General features: G+C 41.9%; 1 protein-coding gene and 1 long non-coding RNA gene across 7 annotated transcripts in view; one reads left to right on the top strand and one right to left on the bottom strand.

The window, feature by feature from the left end:
* LOC140504393 (probable small intestine urate exporter) overlaps nt 1-16,639 on the bottom strand; it is a 102,467-nt gene that overhangs the window by 1,054 nt on the left and 84,774 nt on the right. For 3 of the 4 annotated variants that reach the window (XM_072609270.1, XM_072609268.1, XM_072609269.1), the window contains exons 3-11: nt 13,907-14,115; nt 10,168-10,401; nt 7,338-7,425; nt 6,796-6,882; nt 3,411-3,529; nt 2,933-3,094; nt 2,463-2,595; nt 1,948-2,095; nt 1,168-1,258 (exon numbers count right to left, since the gene is read on the bottom strand). In XM_072609270.1, the coding sequence (XP_072465371.1) occupies nt 1,168-1,258; nt 1,948-2,095; nt 2,463-2,595; nt 2,933-3,094; nt 3,411-3,529; nt 6,796-6,882; nt 7,338-7,425; nt 10,168-10,401; nt 13,907-14,115 (1,271 nt within the window). The remainder of the gene's footprint in view (nt 1-1,167; nt 1,259-1,947; nt 2,096-2,462; nt 2,596-2,932; nt 3,095-3,410; nt 3,530-6,795; nt 6,883-7,337; nt 7,426-10,167; nt 10,402-13,906; nt 14,116-16,639) is intronic. The other variant, XM_072609271.1, reaches the window with a different exon arrangement.
* On the top strand, nt 7,276-16,300 carry LOC140504394 (uncharacterized). Of its 3 annotated transcripts, none has more exons than XR_011967087.1 (5): nt 7,290-7,363; nt 7,571-7,607; nt 11,624-11,728; nt 13,308-14,170; nt 15,545-16,300. It is a non-coding gene; the product is annotated as an uncharacterized lncRNA (long non-coding RNA). The 3 variants fall into 3 exon arrangements; XR_011967085.1 differs by lacking the exon at nt 7,290-7,363 and adding an exon at nt 7,379-7,468; XR_011967086.1 differs by lacking the exon at nt 7,571-7,607 and having other exon boundaries at nt 7,276-7,363.

Genomic DNA, 16,639 nt, shown 5'->3' with positions numbered 1-16,639 from the left:
AAGTCCTAAAGGTCTACATGTGTGGGTAATGTTCCATGGCCAAGATAATACTTGTAAAGTGCTCAGCTCAGTGCCCGGCACATAGCAGGCACTTAATAAATGCCTCTTCCCTCCCTCTCTCACCTCATCGTGCAAAGGAATTAAAGTTAAAAAAACCCTTAGACATAGAACATTGGGACATAGAACATCATGGTAGTACTTAGATTTAGCATTCAAAGAGAATTTAGACCTTGGGTTTCAGAGGTGGGAGGGCCCTTAAAACACAGGATGTCAGAGCTGGGAGATCCCTTAGAATGTGGGATATCAGGGCTTGGAAGGCACTTAGAACATAAAATTTTAGAGCTGGAAGATTTTATAGATTCAATTACGTTCCATGCTACGGAACTACGCTAGGGGCTTGGGATACAAAGACAGAAATGAAATGGACCCTGCCCTCAAGGAGATCACATTTTATTGGAGGGATATAACTTTACAGAAGGGTAAGTGATCAGGAAATCTGAGGTGGGAGAAAGTCCTAACCACTGGGGGGCACTGGGAAAGGTTCAAGAGAAACCATGTTTGAACTCAGCCTTGAAGGAAAATAAGGAGATGAGGACAATCAGGCCCAGAGAAAAAGGAAGTGACCTTCCCAGGACCACACATTTGTTTAATGGCACAGTAAGGACTAGAACCCTGGTCTCCAGATGTCCAGTCCATGGACTGTTCTGATGAGGCCATAGAACCTTTTATTGGTGTGGTGCAGTGAAATGCCCACTATACTCACAGACAAGGAGCATTAATAAGCACTTACTATGTGCAAAGCACTGTGGAAAACTCTAGGAATACAAAGAGAACCCAAGACAGTTTCTGCTCTCAGAGTTCACCTTTTCATTGGGGGAAACAACTCCTGCAGAAAATTCCGTTTCAGTGTAGACAGAAAGTCACGGTGGTCCTGAACTGGAGCCACAGGGCAGATGGCCAGGCCCAAGGTCCTGAGCAAGCATTGTTGGGAAGGATTGGCAGGATATGGATAGGTGAGGTTTGGGCTAAGGCATTTGGGGATGGTCTTTAGGGGGATGGGTTCAGGCTGGAGTAGCTGGGCCTCAGTTTCTCCACCTATAAAGTGGGGATGATATCAGCTGCACCCTTCTGGGATTGCTGTGGGAAGGCTGTTCTCTTTCTAGTTACCTGACTGTTGAGGAATCCAGCCACACTGGGTGCCACCATTCCTGAGAGATTGGCTAGGGTGTTAATGACTCCATGCAGGAAGCCTGCGTACCTGGGTGAGGGAAAAAAGAACATCAGAGGCCAACGAACGTTTTCTTCTTCCATTCACCAACTTTTCAGTGATTCTCTACTGTGTGTCCAGCCCTGAGGGGGAGACCAAAAAAGGTTCCTGCCCTCAGAAAGCTCAATCTTGGTGTGGAGGGAACAGTACTGAGGGATAGAGTAGGCCCCTAAATAGGAAACTTTGATGGTCCATTGGAATCATTATATTAGGAGCTCAAGGGCCAGGAATGTCTTCTACCACTTTTTGTATCTCCAACGCTTGTCCAATGCCTGGTACGTGTTGTTCATTCATTTCCAATTTTTTTGTGATCCCACTTGGGGTCTTCTTGGCAGAGATGCTGGAATAGTTTGCCATTTCCTTCTCCAGTTCATTTTACAGATGAAGAAATTTAGGCAAACAGGTTAAATGATTTGCCCAGGGTCATAGCTAATAAGTGTCTGAGGTCAGATTTAAACTCAGGTCTTCCTGACTCCAGGCCTGGCACTCTATCCACTGTGCCACCTAGCTGCCCTGCCTGGCACAGAGTAGACAATTAATGCTTATTGACTGACTAACTGAAAAACATTCAATTTGTTAGGCATCCTTGACCCTCTCACCTTTTTGTGACACCTGGCAGGGTTCTGAGTACAGACAAGGGTAGGGAAACACCATTCAGAAAAGAGGAGGCAGAGACTGACCTGGGGGCAACATCCAAGAGATTCACAGCAAAGCCAGCCCCGGTCATGCTGATGAGGGTCATGGAGAGAGTGAAGAGAATGACAGCGGCGATGTAATTGCAGCCAATGTAAGACACCACGAGCACTAGGGCTGCTGGGCACAGCATCCCTTGGGAAAGACACAGGGACAGCATTTCCTCTGCTTCTAACCTCTCTTCTTGATTCACCTGGGATCTCTTCCTTCTTCCTTCTGCGCACTCCCATTCTCTGTCCATTTCTCATGCTCCTCTTCCCTATTTAGGCCCTTTCTCCTTCACTCCTTCATTCATTTATTCCACAAATACTTGCTCAGTGCAAGCACAAGATGTGTGCTGGCTCATACACAGTCCACCCAGACCTCCCTTTTAAACGGATGCATCATGTGTCCAGGGCCCACTTGAATATGTCCAGATGGACTGACCCACAGGTCTCAGAAGGGGATGGGAAAAGGGAGGTGGGGGTGGGGAGAGACCCAGGGGCATCAGGCCCATTCTTACCCAGAGTGGTGAAGAGTTTCCTCATCGTACCCAACTGGAGCAGGCTCTTGGCTACTAAGAAGTCTCCCAGGAGCCCTGTGCCTATATGACCCAGCCAGTTCCCAACGTATGGAGGGGCACTCAGGAAGCCACTCTAAGGAATAACCCAGGGCCAAAAGGCCCCCTGGAATCAGGAGGTGGGTATCAAGTTGTCCAAGAACACAAGGGAAGTGGAAGAAAATCCTGTACAGTCTAAGAACCCTGGAAGTTAGAGAGGGAGGAAGAGGAGGGAAAAAGAACAAAGAAGAAAGGAGGAAAGGCAGACAGTTTGTTTGGAGCTAAGGCTTGGTTTCCCAGTTTGCTCAGCTCTAAACAGCGAGTGTTGGGCAGTAAATTGATCTAACGTTCCTCCCTCTCTTCTTCGATGATGGGAACTTAGCTGATGATGCCCAAGGGAAGGCAGGGCCATGGGGGGCCATGGTGGCTCTCACCTCTCCAGTGTCCAGGTGAAGAATGCGGTTTAGGTACATAGGAAGCAGGGTCAGCAGGGTGTAAAAGAGCCAGTCACAACAGAAATAGGCAACTGCAATGGCCCATAGTGGCCCGCATTTCAGCATAGAGAACAGAGGCAGTGACCAGCTGTGGCAGGGGCCCTGGGAAGAGAAATCCTCTTAGTAAAACCATCTAATGCTCAGCAACGCTGGACTTGCAAGTTTGAAGACTTGACTTGAAGTCCTGACTCTGTCGCTTGATAATGATATGACCTTGTTTCACCTGAATCTCAGTTTTTTCTTCTGTGAAATGGGGATAATAATACTCACACCACCTACTTCTTGCTGTTGGAGTTGGGATCAAATGAGATCAGGGATTTTTTTTAAAGGGGATCTTTACTGGGATAGTCTGTGAAGAGTCCTGTCCCCATTTCTAAGCTCAGGCCATAACAAGGCTAAAAAAAGGTACATCCCCTACCTTCTGAGTTGAGGCTGATGTGATATACTCCTTCTCCATGGTACTGATGCATGGATGACTGTCAGGATCTTCAAACACCAGAAAGAACCAAAGCACGCACCAGACACAGCTCACACCTCCTAGTGAGCAGAGACAAGAAAAAGGAATGTTTTTCATGGGAAAACACTACCATGCTCCCCAAAGGACTTTCCTTTACTGATGTGGGCCTTACCACAACCCTAGGAGGGAGACAGGGCAGATATTCTTTTTTCCTAATGAGTTAGAAGTATTTTTATTTATTTTATTAAATATTTCCCAATTACATTAAAATTTTTTGAACATTCATTTAAAAAAAAAATTGAATTTCAAATTTTCTCCCTGCTTCTCATCCCTCCCCCTTCCCTTGGGAAGGCAGCTATGGTTGTTGTCTTTCTTAATTGGAGATGACCAAAATGACATCACCATGTCAGGGTCAATGTACAGTGTGTCCAAATGTGACAGATCAGACTGATACAACCTTGGAAAACTCAACCATAGGTGGGGTACAAATAATACATATGAACATTTGGAATGGAGATTTCTCTAAATTTGTGCATCTTGTTTTTTTAAAGCTACTTTTATTCTGCTTTGCCCATAGAGCACGGTGCCTTCATTGATGTGGACATGTCATTATGGATGGTCCTGTGCCAATGTCTCATAATTGATTCCAAAGTTCTTCAGAGACACCGCTTTGTATCACTTTTTCTGACATAAAGGTGAGCACTTGCCTTGTGTGAATTCTCTGTAAAACAGTTTTTTAAGACATTGCATTTTTTTCTTTCCATGTGGCAAAGAATTAGAAATTGAGGGGATGTCCATTAGTTGGGGAATGGCTAAACAAGTTGTGGTATATGAATGTAATGGAATACTATTGTGCTATAAAAAATGACTAACAGATTTCAGAAAAACCTGAAAAGACATATGAACTGATGCTGAGTGAAGTGAGCCAAACCAGGAAAACACTGTATACAGTAACAGCCACATTGTACAATGACTGACTTTGATAGACTTATCTCTACTTAGCAATGCAAGGATCTAATTCAGTTCCAAAAGACTCATGGTGGAAAATGCTATCCACATCCAGAGAAAGAATGCATATAAAAGCGTACTATTTGCTCTCTTTTTCTTTTGTTTGGTTTTTCTTTCTCATGGTTCTTCCCATTAGTTCTACTTCTTCTTTACATCATGACTAATGTAAAAATACGTTTAATATGAATGTGTATGTAGAGCCTATATCAGATTGCACACCATCTTAGGGAGGGGGGAGGAGAAGAAGGAGAAGAAAATTTAAAACTCAAAACCTTATGTAAGTGAATGTTGAAAACTAAAAATTAATTAATTAATTTTTAAAAAAAGACCTAGTATTTTTTACTATCCATCTCAGAGAAAGAACTGATGGTGTCTGACTACAAATTGAAACATACTTTTTAAAAACTTTTAAAAATTTTTCTTGAGTTTTTTTGGTCTATGCTTTCTTTCACAACATGACAATTATGAATATGTTTCTCATGACTGCACATGTATAACCTATATTGGATTGCTTGCCTTTTCAGTGGGGTGGGAAGGGAGGAAAGGAAGGAACTTAGAATTCAAAGTTTTGTTGAAAATTGCTTTTATGTGTAACTGGGAAAAAAATAAAATACTAAATAAACATTTTTCAAAAACACATAGCATTTTTCATCATAAGGCCTTCAGAATTGTGGATCATTGCACTGCTGAGAATAATTAAGCCTTTCACCGTTGATCATTGTACAGTATTGCTGTTACTACATAGAATGTTCTCCTGGTTCTGCTCACTTCACTTTGATCCATTCATATAAGACTTCCCACATTTTTCTAAAACCATCCTGCTCACCATTTCTTTTAGCACAATAGTAATAAAGCAGTAATTATGAAAAGCACTTGGTACTGGCTAAGAACAGAAGGGTAGACCAGTGGAATAGGTTAGGTACTCAAGACACAGTAGTCAATGAATATACGACCCCAGCTTCTGGAATAAGAACTCCCTGTTTGACAAAAATTGTTGGGAAAACTGGATAACAATGTGGTGGAAACTAGGCATAGACCAATGCCTGATACTGTACACAAGAATAAAGTCCAAATGGGTACATGATCTAGGTATACATATTGATACTATAAACAAATTAGGGGCAGCTAGGTGGTACAGTGGATAGAGCACCAGTGCAGGAGTCAGGAGGACCTGAGTTCAAATCTCACCTCAGACACTTGACACTCACTAGCTCTGTGACCTTGAGCAAGTCACTTAACCCCAACTGCCTCATCCTGGGTCATCTCCAGTCATCCTGATGAATATCTAGTCACTGGTTTCAGATGGCTCTGGAGGAGAAGTGAGGCTGGTGACCTGCACAGCCCTCCCTCACTCAAAACAAAGTCAAGTGCAAGTCATGTCATCATTTCTCTGATGGCATGGTCTTCTTCGACAATGAAGGATGAACACACACACATTTCATTACATTCATGTACCACAACTTGTTCAGCCATTCCCTAATTGATGGGGATCCCCTTCATTTCCAGTTTTTGGCCACCACAAAAGAGCTGTTATAAATATTTGTGTACAGATAGGTCCTTTTCTTTGATCTGGTTTTTGTTTTTTGGTTTTTTTTTGGCCTCTAGGATACAAATATTCTAATTCCTATATATATAAAGGCCCAGAGAGGTCAGGAGATTTTCCCAAGGTCACATAGCTAGGAAGTAGAAGAGCCCAGATAAAAACCTAGATTTCCTAAATCTTAATACAATTTCCTGTGCTATTATATTGGTTACTGAATTGGAAGGTTAAGATTCAGAATTTTTAATATGGGCTCAGCAAAGAGAAAAATAATTAATTTACAGATCATGTAGGCATCATGGTGTAGGGCTGGCAATATCAGATTTAGGACACATAGATACAATTGCTGGCTCTGATACGTATTCTCTGATTGGCCCTAAGCAAGTCACCTGACCTCTGTGGGCTTGTGTTTCCTCATCTGCAGAAACAGGCACTTGGATTCCATGATGGCTAACGTCCCCTCTAGGGGCTCCTGAGTCTGGACTCGAATCCAGATTCAGCTCTCTTGCCACAAACTCCCCATTCTGTTCTTCTCTCTATTATTATAGCCTTCCCCTAAAAAGATGCCCCTTTTTCCCTAGGACCTGACTGGGTCTCACTCATATCTACCAGCTAAGCCAGTGAACTTGAGAGTATTCAATTGCATTGAACATAACCACAAAATACTTCTTTTTCCTATGTTTGCTTTGGACACTCTTTGGTGATTATTGATCTCAACTTTGGCTGCTGGGAGGAGAAGGGAAGGGGGTTCTTTGTACCTGAAAAGGTCAACACAGAAATACCTGGTTGATGACTTACCAAAGATGTAGAAAAAGGCAGGCCACCCCAGGATCTGGCAAGTGATGCCTCCCACCATCAGGGTGAAGAAGGTCCCTAGTGTGGTACCTGGGAAGGAATATAGAATCTCAGTGCTGAGAGAAGTCAGAGAACACAGAATGTCAGACCTAGGAGGGCCCTTAGAACCCACAAAATCAGTGCTAGGAGGGACCTTAGAACACAGAATATCAGGGCTGGGGGAACCTTAGAACACAGAATGTAAGGGCTGGGAGGGACCTTAGAATACAAAGTGTCAGAACTATAGGAATGTTTTAGAACACAGAATGTCAGGGCTGGGAGGGTTCCTGAAAATGTATCAGAGTTTAAAGGATCTTTAAAATGTAGATATTAAGAGTGGAAAGTCTCCTATGTTCTAGTCTCCCAGAGCGCAGCTGGGAGGGATCTTAGAAAATAATGAGTAAATAATTGTCCAGGACCTCAGAGAGCACATAGTCCAACTCTCTTATTTTACAGCTGAGAAAATGGAGGTCTAGAGAAATAACCAAGAGCAAGATCTTTCTTACCAGCATCTGCAAAATTCATGAGGCAGGTGAGTTCCTGAGGTGGGGCCCACTTTGTCCAGAGAGTATAAACTGCTGGGAAGATCACACCCTGTTGTGGATGGCAAAGCAACCTGGTTACTCCCGCTGCAAAGGTGATAATTCAGTTCTGCATTATCTGCATTTGGAAGTGGGGAGGTCTAAGGGAGAAGAGCGACAGGGATGGGAACTGACCCTGTGGTTTCATGGTTACACAGGATTCCTGGGTGAGGAAACTACATTTCCTGATGGCAGGTTTGTACCTTGTCTGCAACTTATCATCTTAGAGAAATCCAAAGAAGCAAAACCATCTTCCCCCTGCTGTCATGGTGCATTTTATGTCTCCAAAGCTTGTTTAAAAGAGTAAAGTTTGAGTTAGAAGTTTACAAACAGAGAATATCAGAGCTAGGAGGGACCACAGAACAGAGAATGTGCAACTATAATGTTAGTGCTGAAAGGGACATAGAACGTAGAACGTTAGAACTCGAAGAAATCTTAGGGAGAGTCTAGTCCAACCTCTTCATTGTACAAATGAGAAAACTGAATCTCAGAGGGGGAAGGGCCCTACCCAAAGGGACGAAAATCTCAGTTTCCCAGTGCCCAGTCCAGAACTCCTCCCACCGCTCCATGTATACTTCCATTTTGGGCCATCCTAACTACATCTCCTCTGCCTTCATTCATGAACAAGGAACAAGAGAGGTGGGGAAAGAAAAATGAAATGGTAAAACCCAACAGCAAGAGTCTATTTGGCTTCCAAAAAGAGCACTAAGAAAGGACAAGGCTTCCTCTAAGCCCAATAGTATATTTAACCCTTTAGATTCCTGTGCAATAGCAATAATATTATTATTTTATATCATAGGGAATCAAGAAGACCTGAGTTCAAATCTTGCCTCAGACACCATACAAGCTGTGTGACTTTAAGTCACTTAACCCCTATCTGCCTCAGTTTCCTCATCTGTAAAATGGTGATAATAATATTAGCACCTACCTCCCAGAGTTGTTGTAAGGATCGAATGACATAACACACATAAAATGCTTTCCAAACTTTAAAGCATATATAAATGCTAGCAGCTGATACTACTACTACTACTACTACTACTACTACTACTACTACTACTACTACTATTACTACACTAATTCTGTTACCTTGGGAATGTCATTTAACCACTCTGTACCTTAGTTTCCTCATCTGTAAGATAGGGATAATAACAGCATCTACCTCTATCTGTTTTTGTGAAGATCAATGAAATAATATGTGTATTATGCCATGTAATACATATTAAAAGGTCGTGAAACATTCAAAAGCCTTGAAATACCAGAAATATTTAGTTATTATTATTCTTGTTGTTAATGCTCATTACTCTCTTGGTGGTTACAAAGCACTTTAAAGCACATTTTCTCATTGGAAACTATCAACAGCCCAGGGAGAAATGCCGGAGAAGAATTGTCCACCACGTTTATCGTTATTGTTACCACTGGCATCATTACTTTGTCACATCTACTCCAGATTCCTTCTGGAGTATGGAATCTGTCTTGATCACATCATACCCTCTCCCTGCTTCCCACCTCCATCATCCTAAGTACTGCCTTCCTTCAACTTGCAGTCAGATTTCCTAAGGGTTTCTTCATCTGACTGTATTATCATACAGAGCTAGCTCATCTAGCTAGCATAATAATATATTATCAGTACTACGATGTCAATTCTAGCCAATGTCTAGTTCAATCCCTTCTTTTGGCACTTGAGAAAACTGAGGCCCAAAGATGTAGTGGTAATAAGCCTGCATACAGATGGTCTAGTGGGAAACCTAGCTAAAGCAGCCAGTAATGAGAAAGCCAGTAGAGATTAGTGGAAGGAAGACAGCCAACAGATGTGAAATGAATGAGCTTGGTCAGTGTTTCTAGGGTGGCCTCTCCCTATCATCAGTGATGCTTCGGTACTCCTTGCTCCCATGTGTGGATGGAGGAAATAGAAATAGAGCATGGGGGCACTAAAGTTGTAAAGAACCATGGATAGGATGTGCTCACATACGGAATAAGTCCATATAGGAAACAGTGAAAACAACAGTAGAAGATACCTGTGAGTAATTATGGCCCAATATTACTGCTATGGTATATTAGAAAAAGCAATGGTTCTGAAATCAAAAGACCCAAGTTCAAATCCCACCCCTAGTACCATCTGTATGATCTTGGGAAGGTCACTTAACTTCCCTGGGCCACAATTTCCTCATTTGGAAAATGAGGAGGTTGGTGTAGTGGGCCTCCAAGGTCCCTTTCAGCATGAGAGCTTTAGTCCTGAGTTCCTACTGCTAATAGCTAACATTCATATTGGGCTTTAAGGTAACTTCCCTCACAAAAACTTTTTGAAAGTAGATGATTTAATGGATAGAAAGCTGGATTTTGATTCAGAAAGATCCGAATCTAATCCCATCTCAGTCATTTATTAGCTGTGCAACCCTAGGCAAATGACTTAACCTCTCTGAGCCTTGGTTTCCCCTTCTGTAAGGTGAGGATAATCATGGTATCTACTTTATCTGTAAAATGAGAATAATCAGGGTATCTACTCCACGTTATCTCAAAATCATGTTGTGAGAATAAAGTGAGATTATATTTATAAAGTTCTTAGCAGATTGTAATGCATATAGAAAAGCTAGTTATCATTTCACCATTTTACACATGAAGACATTAGATTCCTGAGTGGAGAAATCCAGGGTCACATGGGCAATACATTGAAGATACAAGATTTGGAACTGAGTCAATCTTTTGACTGCTAGCCCTAGATTCTTTCTATGTATGATGAAACCAATGTGGTGCTTACCTGAGAGAGGCCTCTCAAAGCCTGGATTAGGGCAAGATAAACAACACCGAGCTCTGCCGCTGAGGGTACGAGAAGACTGAGGATAGAGGAGAGGAGTAGACCAATGCCCAGCACAGGCTTCCAGCCCACAATACCCAAGAGGTAGCCTCCAGGGATCTGGGTGATGAGGTAGCCAGAGGAAAAAGAGCTCAAGAGCAGTCCACAAGTTTCAGGGGTCCAGTCATAGACAGGGGCCTGGAAGAGAGGGAGACCTGTCAAAGGACTAGGGGAGCATAGGAGATGTATGATATGATACAATGATATGATATGATATATGACTATATTATAGTACATAATAATAAATGTGTAATTCAGCATACTAGTATTATACAATTGATACATAATATAGTACAGTGAGTGTATAATATAGTATGTATAATATTGCACAAGGATCAGCTAGGTGGCACAGGGGATAGAGCACTGGGTCTGGAGTCAGGAAGACTCATCTTCCTTAGTTCAAAACCGACCTCAGACACTTACTAGCTGGGTGATCCTGGGCAAGTCACTTAACCCTGTTTGCCTCAGTTTTCTTATCTGTCAAATGAACTGAAGAAGGAAATGTCAAACTACTCCAGTATCTTTGCTAAGAAAATCTCAAAATGGGGTCATGGAGAGTCAGACACGACTGAAATGACTGAACAACTTAAATATTGTATAAGTAATGTTCAATATAGTGTGAAAATATAGTATCATCAATGTAGAATATAAATACAATAAACGTATAAGGCAGCATAATATACAATCAATGTATAATATAGTATTATCGATCAATATAATATAATCAATAAACATTAAGTGACTGCTATTGCATAATATAGCATAATCAATTGTACAATCAATGTATAATAGAACAGAATAGAGATAATGATACTAGGCATTTCTATGAATTTATGGCTTACTAAAGCACTTTATGTCTCCTTTTTATATTAATGATAACAATAATAACCATAGCTGGCATTTATATGTGATTTTAGGTTTTCAAAGGGCTTTGTGTTATCTCACTTGATGCTCATAACAACCCTGAGTGGCAGGCACTATTATTATCCCCATTTCATAGCTGAGGAAACTGAGGCCCAGAGGGGTTAAGCAGTTTGCTCAGGGAAGCACAGTTAACAAGCGTCTGGAATAGAATTCAAACTCAAGTCTTTTTGATCCTAGGTCCAAAATTCAACCTACTATATTGATTCTTGAATAACATTTTATCTTTTTTCCAATTACATATAAAAATGATTTTTAATATTCATTAAAAAAATTTTTTTCGTTCCAAATTTCCGTCTCTCTCTCTTCCCTCACCCTTCCCTGAGAAAGCAGTTTGCTACAGCTTATATATGTGTAATCATGCAAAACACATTTCCACATTTACTATATTGATCCCTGTAATGATCAAATGTAAGTATTATTGTCTTCTTTTTACAAGTTAGGAAACTGAGGCCCAGAGGATTCAGACCCACAAAGGAATTGGGAAATCATCATTTCATTTTATAGAGGAAGAAACTGAGAAAATAGACCAAGGAGCCCACAGGTTGGTGGATTTGTAGTCTCAAAAATCTGAGTATAAATGTCACTTCTGACTCTTCCAAGTTGTGTGACCCTGGGTAAGCTACTCAACGTCTTTGGGACTCACTTTCCTTATCTGTTAAATAAGGGAGTTGGACTCATTTGCTTCTGTTGCCTCTTCTAGCTCTAGATCTTTATATCCATTTACGGTCCCATGAGACCCAAAGAAGTTCATTGAGTAGTCCAGGGACACAGAAGTCAAAAGTAGTCATCAGAATTTGAACACAGGCTTTGGGATCACAGGAACATTTCAGGGTCAGCAGCTATCTAACCTGACTAAGATTGGAGCTGGAAGGAAGCTTAGGGACCACACTGACCAGCTCCCTTCTTTTTCTACTCTGTTCCATTGCCCTTAACTCTCAATGCAGTCTTCCTTACATGCCACCAACCTCCAGCCAGTCCCCACCACTCTTGGTCCAAAGCCATATAACTAACATCAAAGGCAGCCCGCCAGCCCAAATCTTGTGGTCCTCAGGTCCAAGGCCCAGGCCACATTAGGCCGAGTCTACACAGCTGCCAAACCTTGGGTGCTCGTTAAGGGTCCAAGGACCAGTTGGGAAGGTCTGGCCTGAATTGCCTGTCTTTGATCACCTGTCTTAGAAACCCTCTCACTGACATGAAATCCCTCGAGCCCAGTGGGATTGTGTGGGGAAATGGGAACCCAGGTTGAGTACAAAGAACATGCTTCAGGTGAAGAGTTCCATCTGCAGCATTGCTGAACTCAATGATTCACCCAACCCAACAAACATTTATGTAGCACCTGCAACGTGCAAAGGAATGTGCTAGACATTAGGGTTCCAAAGATGAAAAATGACACAGCGCCTGCCTTTAGTAAGCTTTTATACCACGAACACAGGTACATTGGGACCAGCTTGAAAACCAGATGTTCAGTTTTCAATGAAACCTTGGAAATCAACAAATGTTACATACACATCAAGGTTTAATTGTTTTGTTGACTGTCTAGATTCAAGAAAGTGATGGCTGTTTAGCTATTTTTCAGTCTTGTCTAACTTGTTGTGACCCCACTTGGGGCTTTCTTGGCAAAGATATTAGGGTGGTTTGCCATTTTCTTCTCCAGTTCATTTTACAGATGAGGAAACTGAGGCAAACAGGGTGAAGTGACTTGCCCAGGGTCACACAGCTAGGAAGTGTCTAAGGCCAGATTTGAAATCAGGAAGATGAGTCTTCCTGAATCCAGGCCTGGTACTCTATCCACTGTGCCACCTTACTGCCCAGGAAAGTAATGGAAAAAATATTAATAGCACTGATTAAACTTAAAAGTGTGCCAGTACACTTCCCCCCAGACCAGAGCTGGTTGTTAAACATTTATCTGTATGTATGTAAATAACTAGAAGACAGATGGAGAAGCAATATGGCATAGTGAATTTGGTGTTGGGATGGGCTGCCTTGCATGATTGATTCCCCATATATGGAAGCATTTCAGGAGAATGGCCATTTGCTGGAGATGTTGTGGAGGGAGTTTGTGCTCAGGTAGGAGTTACCCTAGATCCTCCCTGAAGTCCCTTCCCATTCTGAAATTCTAGGATTCCAGAAGTGTTCACAGTACAACCTACATGCAGGAATCCCGGCACAAATTTCAGTGATAGCAAAGGAAAGACCCCACCATCCCAGAGCTCTTCTCTCCAACATCTGCGTGCTAGGAAGGAAACTGAACCCAGATGTAACGCTGTGCTGTGCGTGAACCAGCTCTGCTCAGCAACGCAATTATCCAAGACCATTCCGAAGGACTTACAAGGTCAAATGCTATCCACCTCCTAAGAAAGAAACTGATGGAGTCTGAATGCAGATGGAAGCATACTTTTAAAAAACTTTCTCTATTTTTCTTGTCTGTTTTCTTTTGCAACATGACTAATATGGAAATAGGCTTTGCATGACTGCACATGTATAATTTATAGTAAATTGCTTGCCTTCTTAAGGAGAGAGAGGGGAAAGGGGGAGGGAGAAGATCTGGAACTAAAAATTTTAAAAATACAAATGTTAAAAATTATTTTTACAGGTACTTGAGGAAATTGAAATAATTTTTTGTTTAAAAAAGCTAAAAACTGCACTAAAAGCTTTTGGGGATAAAGCTATTAATGTTATGGGTCTGTGCCAGGCCTCTCCCATGGAAGTAGTTTACTACCTTGATGTCTGTGGGCTGGGATGTGTTGGGGGGAGCAGGAGAAGGTCCAGGACACACATCTGCAGAGACATTGAGAGACATCTGCTGGCCCGTGCTGTTCACCATGGCTACAATGGCGATGCTGAGGTCCACTCGCTGGGAATAAGTAACGAACAAGGAGATGTGCAGGATGAAAGCCAGGCCCCAGCGGACAGAGAAGAGGCCAGGCCCTGGAGGACAAAACCACGGAAGGGGTCAGGGCAGCTAGACAGTCAAGATACTCAGGTAACCTTTCTCCTTTTTACAACCTGACCCCTTCCCTCCTTTCAGTCTTCTTACAGATAAGGAACTGAGACAAATAAGGTTGTGACTTACCCAGGGTCACAGAGCTAGCAAGTGTCTGGGGCTGGACTTGAACACAGGTCTTCCTGTCCCAATTCTCTATCCACTGCACCAAAAGCTGCCTCTTATGCTCCATAAATGTTATATATGCAGAGATATATAGGTATGTATGTAAATAATAAAATGCATATCTCTTCCATTAGAATATGATCTTCTTGAAGGCAGGGAGCAGTTTTACCACAATTCTTAGCATCGTAACTATCACATAGTTATGACTGACAAATATGGGGATCTTGCCAAAGTGCTGAAAATTGCCCCTCTAGGAGAGGAGCAAGTGAGTAAATTTTTGGTCCAGGTCTGTGATTTTATCTGTGTATAGAATTACCGGTATGGAAAAACTTCTAATGATACACATTATAACTCACCTATAGTTATAGGGTGCTAGGGGGGTGATACCATAGTGCATAGGCCAGGTTTGGAGACTTCATGAGTTCAAATCTAGTCTCAGATACTTAATGACTGGGTGACACTGGACAAGGCACTTCACCCTGCTTCCCTCAGTTCCTCATCTGTAAAATAAATTGGAGAAGGAAATGGCAAACCACTCCAATGTCTTTGCCAAGAAAACCCCAAAAGGGGTCATGGGTTAGTTAGACATGACTGGAAAAAATGACTGAATTATAAGTCTTCGAGACTTGCCTATAAATGTTTATTACCACCACTGGTAGAAGGAATTATATTTAAATTACTTTGCAGTGAATGTGAACTACTGCTTAAAAATAAATTATTAACAATTTTCACATACCCATCAAAGTATTAGAGAAGTCTTGATAATTAAATAACAGCCCACATTTTCATAGCCCTTCATGGTTATGTTCACTGGGTTCAAAGTGCTTGAAATACACTATATCTTTTCTTGTATTATCATATTTTTTTTGAGTTTGAGGAGATAGGGCTAGGATCATTCATTATGTGTATTTTACAGATGAGGAAACTGAGGAAAAGCATGTAGATCAAGGTCTCACAGCTAGTAAGCCCCAGGGACAGGGCTGGAACCCAAGGCTCATGACTCACTCCAGCACTTGTAACCGCCTACCTCCTTCATCCTTCTTCCAAATCTCTTCCCCACTCTCAGTTCTTTCCCTTTTGTCTGGCCCTCATCCTAGTTTCCAATGTCTCCCTTTCATATCCAGCTTAATACTGTGGGGCTTTAAAATGTAATAGGGGCATAGGATGGTCTTTGATCTGCTAACAGGCAGCAGTGTCCAATGATGACAATATTCTGCATTCATACTGTCCTTTATCCCTATTTCCCAGGTGTCTTTATTGGCAAGCGAAATGTAATTTTTTCCCAGTTGGAAGGATGCACTAAAGGATCATGGGAGGTGGAGCCCAGCAGGACTGAGGACACTCTGAAACTTTTGAGCCTTCCTGAGAGGATTGGGGGGAGGGGGGAGGAATGTGCAGACTTGTGCCTTTGCCAAAACCTGGTTATTTGTAAGGGAAGGGGTCAGCTACCCAGAACTAAATACAACTTTGAGCAGTTAGAACCTTGTCTGACTCAAGGACCTGCTTAAGGAGTTACCTGCTTGGGCAGAATTTTCTGTTTCAATGGGACTGGGTGAATTTACATCTTTTTCATTCTCTCCCCTTTTTGGCTTTGATAAACTGGCATCATTCCTCCTTAAACTTTATTAGTTACCCCAGCTGTTACTTCCCCAGGATCTCCTTTGATGAGCTGCCTACCTTGAGAATTCAGCTCATCCAGTAGAACACATCCAGAAAAATCCAGCACATACAGAAGTTATAGATAGGTAATTAGTTTACATGATTTGAGAAAATAAGACAGTGTCTATTAATAAGCAGTGACCTAAAATGAAGCCTGTCTCTTTGGGCATTATTTTTTTTCTATGTAAAAAGAGGGGGTTTCTAAGGCTCTTGAGATGGAACATTTTATGTTCTATGTTCCCTGACATTCTATGTCCTGGGGTTATATAGTCTAAAGTCCTTTCTCAATCTAATATTCTATGTTTTTGTTTATTTTCTGATCAAGGCCTGTGATTTCACTAATAAAGTAAGTAAATCTTTGACTTATAAACTCTAAAAGTGCTTCATTTGGTCTTTGCATTCCCAGCACCCAGTACAGAGCCTGGCACATGGTGGCCCCTAAAAGGTGCTTATTGATCAACTGACTGAGTGGAAGGCTTTGTGGGCCGTGAGATGTGGAATGGCTTGCCCAAGGGCACACATGCTGTATGCCTCAGAGACAGAATTTAAAACCAAGTTGTCTTGAGTCTTCAGCCAACCATTCTGTATTCAACCAACTAGAACACTCTACAAAATTAAGTCCCTTCCAGAACGGACAGTCAATGTTCCAAGGTCTTCTCTGGCTCTGGCATTCTCACACAGGTG

This window comes from Notamacropus eugenii, chromosome 5 (assembly GCF_028372415.1).
Source record: "Notamacropus eugenii isolate mMacEug1 chromosome 5, mMacEug1.pri_v2, whole genome shotgun sequence".
Classification (NCBI taxonomy): domain Eukaryota; kingdom Metazoa; phylum Chordata; class Mammalia; order Diprotodontia; family Macropodidae; genus Notamacropus; species Notamacropus eugenii.
Note: the sequence above shows the minus strand (reverse complement) of the source record. Positions and strands in the feature narration are given on the sequence as shown.